This window comes from Leiobunum rupestre, chromosome 1 (assembly GCF_980474605.1).
Source record: "Leiobunum rupestre chromosome 1, qqLeiRupe1.1.hap1, whole genome shotgun sequence".
NCBI lineage: Eukaryota > Metazoa > Arthropoda > Arachnida > Opiliones > Sclerosomatidae > Leiobunum > Leiobunum rupestre.
The window spans coordinates 85,727,915-85,740,714 of record NC_143384.1 but is presented as its reverse complement, the minus strand read 5'-3'; the positions used below and the strand labels follow the sequence as shown (position 1 = coordinate 85,740,714).

At 39.2% G+C, this 12,800-nt stretch overlaps 1 protein-coding gene across 1 annotated transcript; it reads right to left on the bottom strand.

The window, feature by feature from the left end:
• Positions 1–1,030: 1,030 nt before the first annotated feature.
• LOC149968647 (uncharacterized) lies at positions 1,031–1,449 on the bottom strand. Its single transcript, XM_090168328.1, has 2 exons — positions 1,325–1,449; positions 1,031–1,268 (listed from the first exon to the last, which is right to left on the bottom strand). The coding sequence occupies exons 1-2, from the start codon at positions 1,447–1,449 to the stop codon at positions 1,031–1,033; spliced, it is 363 nt and encodes a 120-aa protein (XP_090024454.1).
• Positions 1,450–12,800: the final 11,351 nt, after the last annotated feature.

The following is a 12,800-nucleotide window of genomic DNA, read 5'->3' as shown; positions in this document are numbered from 1 at the left end:
GAAGTTATTTGTTGCATATACCGGTCCCAAAATAGAGAAAAATATAGTTGAACCAAAAACGTCATATACCTGTATAAAACCTCTTACTACCCACAAAATGTAATGAAAGCGGTGCCAACACTTTTTCGAAGAATTACTGTCGTCTATTGACGGTGAAAATTGACCTGAGTGGAGATCTCCCATGGAGCCAATACCCCCCCCCCCCCTACCACGCTATCCTCCACCACGGGCCAAACAATAAAGTTCGTCCGATTCAGTCTGGCAACGGGTCACCTAGAAGCGATATTCTAGGTAACGTTCGATACGTCGTACAATCTTCCCTTTTCACGCCTTACCAGGTGAGCTGCAACAAGACCTCACCCCATAGAATTTATTTAGGGGGAAAACGGTTCCCACAACCATTCTATTTCGCTATATAAAATGCTACTAAACGTTTAAAAATATTGCAATAATAAAACGAAATAATTATTTTATTATTAAGTTAATATATTTTATAAATACGAATCTCACGAAGAATTCATGAATTTTGTAATTTTTTTCTACATTTTGCTAGCTTCAATATAATTATTTTGTAGATGGCGCTGTAAGATTGGAAGTACCTGCGAAAAGTGCAACGGTCAGCGCCATCTGCTGATTTATTTTGCTACTAATAGTTCAAAATGCTTCCCCTTAAAGGACTAGTTTTATCACAAATGGTCCTTCAAAATGAGATAATTAAATTTAAAACTATTGACTAAATTTAAAATTACAAATAGGGCTAATAGAAGCTAGTATCAAATTTAAATCTAGGCATACATGAAATTAGTATAAACTAAATTTGGAGATGGAAATTTCGCACGAATTTTCAGTATTACACAAGATGGAATTACGACTCTATTGCCAAAACCAGTGGTGGTATATATATCCATCTAATAAATTGACGATATGCAGTATATCGGTATCGCCTAAAATATTCAAGAATTTCAACAATTTTTATTTAGTTAAGCTATATTGGTTGCAGTTTATTAAAATTCATATTTAATGAGCATACTTACTCAAGTTGGTTTAAATGTCTAGCATTAACCCCAAGTCTTCGCATTTCCCGGCTGACATACGCTGTGTATGCAGTTCTTAAGACCTCCTCTTCCAAGCAATTTAACAGATATCCTCTGTGCTCAATGATACAGCCATGGTTAGATTCTGCTGCTCTAGCAGCAACGGTAGCTTGCTCCAAGCAACAAATGCATTCTAAAGCACTTGGCATGATATGGCAATTATTACATCTACACCTAATAAAAATTAATATTAATACAGTATAAATCAATAATTAAAAGTAAATATATACCAAGAATTGTCAACAAGGTTTAAACTATCATCTGATGAACTATTAGATATACGTTCATCATTTTCATCACTTTCTGACGATTCTTCTGGCTGAAACTGATAGGGCTCCACCACATTATTAGCCATATTTATTTAAAACGAAAAAAATTAATATATTAATATAAATCATAAAAAGGAAAGAAGATCCGTGGTCAGACTTACGTTTTCCAAGCAGTTGTACTCCGTCTGTCTAGCGTTTTCTCCCGCCAGGATGACGTCACGTCACCGATTTCGCGCCCGTACTTCCGTTTCCCGATTTCGCCGCGAATCTTAAAAATAATCGTCTGCTTTTTTTAGCATTTTAATTTCGCTATATTTACCCCTAAAATTATATATTTTTTTTTAAATATTTTTTTAAACTTTATTTGTGGTATATGTACCCACACAGGAAGTTTTATTTTTTAGTGCATATGAACTTTAACAAAATGATGTCGTTTACTTACGCCTGGCATCACTTTTTTACGTCGCGATTCCTACCTTATCCAAGAAATTATTCTTATACGTTTTGATATATTAACGGCTTTCTCGTCGAAGAAGCAAATGCTTAGATTATTCTTCATTCTTTAAAAACGTCTACTAATACCAAATATTGGAACTTATTTTAATAAAGGTAGGCAAAATTCTTATATTCATTTTGTTTTGTTCAATGAGAAGGAGGTGTATGAAACTAACCTAGGAAACTAAATAAACTCCTTAAAAACTTCGCTGTTGCAAGCCTGGAATAAATGCCATGGCGGGAATAGCCTAGCGTCCATCTGGCATCTGCTAAAATTCTTAAAGTTGAAAAATAAAATAGGTATTATGAAGTAGAGTAGCCGACTTAACAGAATTAAGCTATGGGCGTAACTACGGCGAGAAACATTAGAAATGCTTTTAAATTTTTATAAAATTACGGAAACAATTACCCAATAGAAAGGCGCATGGGAACGTTTTCGATTAAGGGGGGCACAGATTGAATATGACGCCCCCCCCATAGACGTAATAAAATATAAGGAAAGTAGTGTTCGTACGGGGTCAAAATAAAGTTGGGGTCGGGGTGGGTCTAACCCCGCGAAAAACAAGTCGGGGTCGGGGTCAGGGTTGGAAAGTTCTTTGTATTTATTAAGAATAGAAAAATTATAAAAATACCCCAATTTTTCTGGTTAAGATTAGATAGTGTATCTTGTGTAAGCCAGCCTCTGAGCCTAGGGACTATTAGTAATAGTCTTAGTCGATAGCTACGCCGCAAAATTTTCGTTTTGAAAACGAAAACATTTCAGAGAGTTGGCTGATTTCGGTCTATCGAAATCTGGCAGCCTTGCCTGCCTTCCGGCCTGTATCTCCATTCCGAAAAAGGCCGACGATTACGCCGCCGCAAATATTTTACAAAACCGATCGGCGGCATTTTTGACCGTTATTTTGCATTATCGACTAAGACTATAGTAAAAATAGATAAGATAGGTAGATATTAAAATAGAGGTCTATAGCGTAGGCATTGTAATTGTTTAAATAAGTTGTTTTATAAATTTACAACTTATTTCCAAACGTTGTAACTCCACACTCCTTAGCTGAGACTGAGAGAGCCCGAAACAACGGCAATTATGAAACTAAAACTCAAGTGGGAGGCAAGCGTCAAGCGAGAGCTACGTCAGCGGCATCAGCCGTAGGTCATTCGGATCATTCTATTCTCGCCCACGAAAAAAGGGAGAGAAGGAACCTATCTATTTTATATTTTTAGGATTTTAGCGGGATGCGTCGGCGTGAAAATTTAAAATTACACTACGAAAACATAACCCCGACTTGGTTTGCGACAGTCGGGGTCGGGGTCCCCGTACGAACACTAAAGCAAAGTAATTTATAGTATATAATACTTTTCATAGGGTGATTAAATACTATACTAAGTTCTTCACTTCTGCCCCCATAAAATTACAGTCTATATTACGATACACCAATACAAAAATGGTATGGACAGTACTATATTCCAATTTGAAGCTAATTTTGATAAATTAGTGTATTTTCCTTATCGGGGGCTTACGCTCCCCGTACCCCTTAATATCTCGCTAATCATAGTAGAAATTTTGATAAGGTTCCTAAATTACTATATTCACATACATTTCAATGTAGAATTGTACACTCTTGTAACCCACTACACCTAAATGATGTATTTCCAAATACTGTAGTATGATAGTTGTTATGAATACGTATTGATTTACGCAGAAACAAACGGAAACTTAAACGTATACACAAGCAATAAGAGCTTTATTGTTTGGACAAATGAAGAAGCTACATTTTTGTTTGGTAAATATTACAACATAGGCTAGGGTATGATAAGCTGTCGCAGGACCGCCGACATTTCCATTTCGGCTTAGAGCATTAACTTAAAAGGCCCCATTCAATTGAACGCAAATACTAAAAAGACCAACAGGCCTATTTGGCATACCTTTAGCCAAGGTTAGTGCCAACTAAGCCAACTGTTTGAGTTAGTTTCTAAAGCATTTTTAGAGATTAACAGAGACCTTACCGTCCATTAATCTTAAATTTTTCAATTTGAGGGCCATTCACGGTATTTTAGAAAGGGCATACGTCCCCTTAATCGTTTTTTTAATTTTAAGTGGAATTACGCAATTTAATAAATGACCAACTTGACTTAAATCGACTATATTCAGTGATGTAGTCGGGCCAGGGCCGGTTCTTTTTTGAAAGGCCGGGCCCCACCCCTCCATGGTTTTTTTTTCGTTTTCCCACCCTGCCTCTTTTTTCCCCCACTTGCGAGGGCTTGCCTTGCTTCTATGTAGTAAATCATAGGCACTGCGACCTGCGTACTAGTTTCCTATTTTACTGCCAGCCTTCATTTAAACCTCGTCACTCGAGTGTGTTTACGCGTCCAGTTACCGTAACAGTAACAGCTGTTTTTAGACTGACTATAGTCAACTGCGTTTTTTTAATTTTTTTAATAATATATGATATCAAGTTTAGAAAAGACGAAGTTTGTTTTTGGATATCTAAGTCTAGTCCACAATTTACGTTTCATGATTGTTAGAAAATAGAAATTTGTATTTAAAAAATATACGTAGAATATACATAGGAATGCCTTGCCTCGCAGCCTCGAATAAAGTCTGTGTGAATTTATTATGACCTTTGCCCGTAGGAAAGTACCTTAACAATAGGCGCTTCAAGAAAACCGCTTTAACGAAATCGCCATGAAGTGATTTATCCGAGAGCCAGGCAGAGGTGGGCAAACATTGTGAGCGTTCATTTTCGAAAATCCTCTCGAAACGAGTGAGCACTTCAAATACGAAGGTCGGTTGGTCTTGTTAAGCGAGAAAGAGAAATTGAGCCCGCTCAGGGTGATCGCCGATTAGTTCGCTCAGTCAGTGATTTTTCACGGCGCCTCTTCCCCTAGCGGCGGGTTAATTCGTTCACTAGAAAGCGCTGACAGCGGACTGAATGAGTTCGCGCCGAGAGAAACAGTAGTTTTTATTCTTACACGAGCCGTATAGGCTCTTAGTAAGACTCCTGGTCTCGCTCCGTTGTCCGGCGTCCGCCGCAGGCATGACACGGCACGGTAGAAATCATACTAAACTTAGAAGAATCCTCGCACGCGATTGCGAATAACAGCCACACGAGGAAATCAGCCTCTAGAAGTAACAATCAAAAGCTAGAATAATCTTCCTACAACTGTTAGAGAAAGAGACACGGGGGAGTCACGTGACACACAAGAGAGGACTCGGGAATCGTCACTACGTCAATGTTGCCAATGTTTGACGACCGAAAATCCCACAGTCCAGTTCCAAAATTTCCAGCCAAACCCTCTACACGTTTTTAGCCACGCCCCCTCCCAAAACTCAGCGGAAAACATGCCAAATATTTTCAAGTTTCGAAGGCCAGCGCGGGAAAACAATTAAATAAAAATTACTAATAATTTTTATAGCGTTAGAGAAATAAAAGTCTGATATTTTCGGCTTATGAATTTCTGGAAATAGTGCTTTTTCAAAAATTCAGGCCAAAAATCCCACCAAATCAATGATTTTCGCTTAAAAATCCCTTTATCCCACACAGCCCAAAAAATCGCCAAAAATCCCACAATGTGGGATTTATCCCACACATTGGCAACACTGCACTACGTCTAGACTGGCGCTGGGGTAGAGCTGTACCGCGAAATGGCTGGGTAGAGGACGCGGGAATCGTCACTACGTCTAGACTGGCGCTGGGGTAGAGCTGTACCGCGAAATGGCTGGGGAGAGGACGCGGGAATCGTCACTACGTTTAGACTGGCGCTGGGGAATAGTAGTTTAATAAATATATGTACACTCTGTTAAAAAAGTCTTTGCCTCTTGAAATGTTTGCGCTTTTTTGCTAATTTCTCTAAATGTATTATAGATAGAAGGATGAAACCAATTTCATGCTTAATATTTTTTCATCCTCTTTCAGATGCAACTATCAGTTCCGTCGAAAAATTTAAATCTTGCCCGGAAATGACAAATATCATTTTTGACAACTTTTAAAATAATAGAGTTACGCCTCTGAAAACGCCTTTAATGGATTGAGGGTGGTCGATTTATATTTACGAAGTGTTACTTTTATGTCTCTAAGACCAATAGGTGACGAGTTATAGGCTTTCAAACTTTAAGACGGGAATCAGTTTTGTATCAAATGCTTAACCGGACTTTTCATCAAACCCTACTAAATTCCACAGCATTTCAAAACGCCGTGCAAATTTAGCTTAAACAAAAGAAAAACAAACCACTGCGCATAATAATTTTCGCGTTGATCCGCGAGAGAAAAAGAAACCCGAGTATTTCTATTTTGCATGCAGGTTCTTCATTTTCTTTTGTTTAACGTAGCCCTCAGAAGCATCTGAAAGATGATGAAAAAATATTAAGAATGAAATTGGTTTCATCTTTCTATCTATAATGCATTTCGAGAAATTAGCAAAAAAGCGCAAACATTTCAAGAGGCAAAGACTTTTTTAACAGAGTGTACACTTAAATAAATCGTCGTGCTTATTTATTTTTGGCTTAGTTTAACTCACAAACTCGATACAGTAAGCTCGTGTAAGACTATTATTTGGGTCACGTGACCCACTTGTTTGACATTGGAATTACTCATCGCACTGAACGACGTGGTAGACTGTTTCCCGGAATTTCGATCAAAGCGCTATGAGAAAAAAGTTTCATTTCTTATAAATTATTTCATAAAAAAGTGAATTCAATAAAAAAATCGACAATAAAATGTTATTTGTATAATGTTTTCTCACCGCGCTGTGAGCGAATTCCAGAAGAAAGACTATCCCGTCGCTCAGTGGGTTGAGTAATTCCTATGTTAAAAAACTACCACTTCTTTCGGCGCGATCTCACTTAGCCTGCCGTCAGCGCTTTCTAGTGAACGAATTATCCCGCCGCTGGAGGACGTGGCGCCGATTTCGTTCAACGCATCGTGAATGATCAGTGACTGCGAGAATTTCACGGCCTGAACTGGTTCAGTTTAAGAGAGAGAAAATAGCATCGCCAGTATTGAGCACTAGCTTACTTGATCACTCAAATTAAGAAGGTCTGAGCGTTCATTGTTTTAAGAATTCGCTCACAAGTTTTGCCCACCTCTGGAGCCAGGACCTGCAACTTACTGTTGAAATAATGGAAACTTCGCATGTAAATAGAACGTCGTGTTTTTGAAGACGCCAAATATGACGGAGCCAAAGAGTCAGTGCAGGCAGTGACGGCGATCCCGTGGGGGCTCTGGGGCTCTGGGGCTCGAGCCCCCACAGGAAAAAACCAACGAGGGCTGAGCCCCCACAGAAATAAAATTGAGGAAAAATAGCAACCAGGGAAATATTTACTATCTCACTGCCTTTATTTGGGTCCGAATTCAGTCTTTTTACAGAATCTATTTTGAGATTGCAGATGCGAGTAGCGTTAAGATGATATAACCGTGAAATTAATTTCGATATTATCAATGTATTCATAGACGGATGAGATATTAAAAAAACGCTTTAAAAAAATATGTATAGTAATAAAAATTTAGAGCTGCACATTTTCGTCCTTAAGTTTTAAGTATATGCATTTTTGGATGAAAAAAATTATGGCCCGTGCCCCCACAGAAATATTTTCCGATCGCCGCCGCTGAGTGCAGGTAAAGTCCCACACCAACGATTTTCCGCCGGTCCATGGAACAAGGGACATTCCATCAGGCCGCTTCCCGTCGTCGCGGGAGAGACCCGGAGGTTCCAGAATGGATGGAACACCCGCGGCAACCAGAGCACGTTTAAGAATATCATTAACGGCGCCGTGCCTGGAAAGCCGTCCGGAACTCTTCTTACAGCTCAGGCCGTGTGTCCCGTAAGAGTCGACCTGGGCACCACAATTACACGTGTGAGGCACGCAGATGCGGGCCCCCAAACGCAGACCGACCGCAATCCGAAAGGAGTCATCGTCGAGGTCGGTTCCGGGATAAGGCGACGGACGCGCGTTCAGCCAAGAACCGGATTCCTTCGAGCTAACCGAGAGAAGACGAGCTTTATCGCGATCATTGACTGCGCCATTGAAAAGTAGCTTCGCGGTACTGTCAATAACCGGTGCTTCCCATACTCTTTGATGACTCCAATCGTCTTGAGAAGGTAAAACAGCCGCCGTCAAAAGTTCCCAATGGCGAAGAGCATCGCTGAAAACCGGGTCCGGAGAAGAAGCAAAATAGGGCGGAAGAATATTTTGCACTAAATCAGCGACGCTGGAGGCCGACGACAAAAACCCCGGAAGCGCGAGTTTTGAGGCATGACGAATTCCAAGGCCGCCTTTAGCCACGGGAAGTGACGATTGTTCCCAAGGAGCCTCATCCATAAGAGTATTGGTGACGTCTTGAAGTGATTTTCGAAGAGTTCCATCGAAAGACCTGGGGCCATCTTCACAAAGCCACACCGGAGCGCTGCGGAGAAGATACGACAACCTCGGAATGACCAAGGAGTTTTTAAGCAGGAAGAAGCCGTGATGGGCTGAGATGTGCTCGAGGTTTCTCGCCATCACCTTTAAAGCCTCAGTCTTACTAGCTAAGCAAGAGGAAATAACCTCAGCAGATAGGGGCGCACCGAGGAGCACGTAATTGATTGATTTAAAATCTTAGGTATATTTTGTGTATCGTTGGAAGGGCCTACTATTGTTTACGATTGTTTATCCCTGCTCTAGTTTGTACGTTATGAAAATTCTACCCCTTTTCTCGCTAATACAAGGCATATTTTGCATAACTCGTAATAGTTTTTTGCCGCCGATCCTTCATTAATGTAAAGCACCACGTTGCATTGTCTTAAAGAAAGGGCCAATAATCTGTCATCTGAAAAAAATAATTTAATTTTGACGTGTTTTTCTTGAAAATTGAACAACGTTTAGGTAGGTTTTTTGGCTTACCAGTAAAACTCGCCTTGGAATATTTTGGTAATTATATACCAAAGGTCTGAAGTAATGCGGTTTTCATTCCTAGCCCCCCGCGCGGCCGTGCGTTGACTCTCTCGAGTCGGTCTTTTAAAATTAATAATATTTCGCCATTTGTTCAACAGTTCATATACTTCCATCCTGAGTTTTTTACACAATATAGGAGGAATGTTTTTTCAATAAAAACATAAATTTATCTTTTAAGTTGACCTTTCTGGTGGCCTTGAGATTTTATTCATTTTGTACTATAGATGGCGCTGGGTTTGCGTTTTCTATTTGTACCCGCGGATTTTTAAGTAATAAGTTGATAGCACTTATATCATGTTGGCTGTAAATACTAATGAATTGGAAAAAAGTACGAAATTTTTAAGAATTTTGAACCAAATATGGTTTAAAAATCGTTGTATATTATTTTTATTACCTAAAACTCAAATAATAATGCATTCAATTTTATTTAAATAATTCTGAACTGTAAAAACATCGCGTAAAAATGCAGTAGAAACTATCATAAAAAGTTGCCTAAACTCGCACTCACCTTCTTTAAAGGTAGGTCTTTTATTAGCTCCCGGCGTTGAGACAAAATAGATTTTAAACGATAACTTATAAAATATCCACGCCGCTATAATAATTAGTTTTTCACTTTGAAATTTCACTGTAATTGAATTGAATTTTTATTACATTTTTTATTTACGTGTATTTAAAAAAAATAAACCGCGTTAAGTAAGTTGTTTTGGCAAACCAGTAACTAAACACTTCTAGTCTCGAAACCAAATGGTAAATCTTCTATCATTTACGTTCAAAATTATAGTTTTCCATAGATCATTTTGGCACCTCACCGCCAAACCTTTGCTGCCTCTTTGAAACCAATTTGTTGCCTCCCTGTGCCCCCCTGTGCCCCCCTTCCTACGCCACTGCCAAAGTTCCTCCCCCTTAAGATAATATCGTGCATTCGCGATCAGATAAAATATAAATAATTTTTACCTGATGCTAAAACTAATGAAATAGGAGATATAGATTTTGATAGTGTCATCATTGCGTTGTTGTTGTCCGTGCTGATTGATTTTCGCTAATATTTTAATTTGTTTTAGGCTTTTGTATAAGCAACACTAGTTCATAAATCCAAAAGAGCCTTTGATTCAGAGTGAAAAATGAGCAGCCGAGGAGATAAAATCCACACGTGCTCAGAATGCGTCTACGCAACGAACAATAAGAATAATTTCATTCGCCACAGAAGAACTCACACGGGCGAAAGACCATTCCAGTGTGACCAGTGTACCTACGCGTCTGCCCAAAAGCGGCTGTTGATTCACCACCGAAGAACTCACCCGGGCGAAAACCGCTTCCAGTGTGACCAGTGTAACTACGCGCCTACACATAAGGGTAGTTTGATTTGCCATAAAAGAACTCACACGGGCGAAAAACCCTTCCAGTGCGATCAGTGTAACTACGCGTCTATAAATAAGGGGGGTTTGATTTGCCACCGAAGAACTCACACGGGTGAAAAACCCTTCCAGTGTGACCAGTGTAACTACGCATCTGCTCAGAAGGGGTATTTGATTTGCCACATAAGAACTCACACGGGCGAAAAACCCTTTAAGTGTGACCAATGTAATTACGCGTCTTCAAATAAAGGTAGTTTGATTGTTCACAGAAGAAAGCACACCGGTGAAAATCCCTTCCAGTGTGACCAGTGTAATTACGCGGCTGCAAATAAAGTTAGTTTGATTGTTCACAGAAGAAAGCACACGGGCGAAAAACCCTTCCAGTGTGACCAGTGTAATTACGCGTCTGCAAATAATAGTAGTTTGATTTGCCACAGAAGAAAGCACACGGGCGAAAAACCCTTCCAGTGTGACCAGTGTAACTACGCGTCTGCAAATAAAGTTAGTTTGATTGTTCACAGAAGAAAGCACACGGGCGAAAAACCCTTCCAGTGTGACCAGTGTAATTACGCGTCTGCATATAATAGTAGTTTGATTCGCCACAGAAGAAAGCACACGGGCGAAAAACCCTTCCAGTGTGACCAGTGTAACTACGCGTCTGCAAATAAAGGTAGTTTGATTGTTCACAGAAGAAAGCACACGGGCGAAAAACCCTTCCAGTGTGACCAGTGTAATTACGCGTCTGCAAATAATAGTAGTTTGATTCGCCACGAAAAAACACGTCACTCTCAGAGGATAAAGGCCCCAAAATGCCACAGTAGCGATCAGAACTTAACTACCAATAAAACCCTTCAAGTGCACCATCGAATTCATGGTATAGCTGGAATTCAATTTGGCACTTCGAACAGTCACCACACAGAACCAGTGCGCCAATCACAGCCTCGTGAATTTCACCTCTCTGGTCCTCAAACGAGAGGTAGATATTGTTTGGTGCAACTGCGACGTTTAACGGCGGAACAGATTGGATCCCTCACTGAAAAGCCCCACTGCGCCCACGCCGTGAAAGCGGAAGTTGCCCAACCTGACGCAGACACTTCAGCCGTCGAGAGAGGAATGGTGTTTGGCTACAATTGCGTCAACATCGATGCCAGCTGCGTCAAACAAGAGCCATTTTATGACTTCATCGACCAAGTTCCGATTGCGACAGTCGTAACGAGAGAAGAGTTGGAATATCGTCCAGTTGGGGACAATAAAGAGGGTATCCCAAGGAACCCAGACACACCTATCAAGATCGAGTTCCCTCACTAAGTTTAAAACATGTGAAGAATGACGTTGTTCATTTTAATGTCATGTTTTAATTTTAGAGAGGTTGAGGAAGCAAATATTTATAAACTTAACACAAGCAGTGAAAGTAGCTTGTACTGTTAGCAAAAGCCTTGAAAAGACTTATTTTGTCTTTAACGATGTATTTTTCATTTTTTAATTTTCAGATAGTGTTCGTAAATTGAACGACATTTTATTAATATTGTAATTTTATCACTCTGACCAGTGTAAATATAATTAACTTGAAATAAAGTAATTTTCAACGATTGACTTAACTCTATAGAACACCAAAATTATAAAGTTTACATTTTGTTTTTAAAAATAAAGTGTTCTATAGCGTACAGTTAAAATAAATTTGAGATATTTACAGGTGTAACTCATTCTGAATTCTTTTGGCGGGTAAAGTGAACTTATGATGAATTGGGTTAACGGTGCACCAATGAAAATAATTATGAAAACACAATTATGACAGGGCGTATCGTACTCAAATGTTGAAATAAAAATTTAGGCTTCAAATTTAAATGCAAAATATTTTGCAGGGGTGATTCTTGTACAAACATTTGGGTAGTACCAACTTGTTATTTTTCATGACCTATTATTTCAGTGACAAAATGTACGATTTTGCCCTTACCATTTCCATTAAAGGTTTTCGAAAATGCTTTAAAACTTACTCATGGAAACGTTTCGTCTACCACATAGCGTTCAAAATCTACAAATTCTAAAACCGTGAAAAATTTCACGATTTTTCTGAAATTCACAAATAACAACGATGTCCACTGAGATATTGCAATTTCTAGAAGATATAGTGTTTGAGAAAAATGCCTGGGCCGATCAAATAAAGACGCCCTGTATATCAGTGGCATAGACAGAGGGTTTTAAGTGTCCATAGCTTTGACTGTATTAAAGTTTCATCAGTTTTATGACCCCTTAGATATTTTACTTAGTCCGAGCACTCCCCCTTTTATTGGTTTCTGACTACGCCATTGTAATATAAGTTATCAGTTCTCATGCAAAATGTTTACCTATATAGATGAGTTTATTTGATACCATAATTTAAAAAAATTCATTCGGTCGCAAGACTGAACTGAACAAATAATGGTGGTGGCGGACTAGTTATTTTCGTAAAACAACATTTTATCGTTACGCAACGTAATATGCCACCATCTAATTGTGAAATATCTGATCCTCATTTGGATTCCCTCTGGTGTATTCTATGGGAACCAAATTTCAAAGGAGTTGCCAATGGGATTTGTTATATTTCCCCCAATTCCAAACAATAAGAATTCATGTTCGGATCTTAAGTTTCAATTAAATAAAAAAACGCTCTGATCAAAAT

Excerpts from the sequence above, each read along its gene's own strand:
- LOC149968647 (XM_090168328.1), bottom strand. The coding sequence starts at position 1,449 with ATGGCTAATAATGTGGTGGAGCCCTATCAGTTTCAGCCAGAAGAATCG. Across the intron at positions 1,269-1,324 it reads AACCTTGTTGACAATTCTTG|GTGTAGATGTAATAATTGCC; the intron begins GTATATATTTAC and ends AATTTTTATTAG.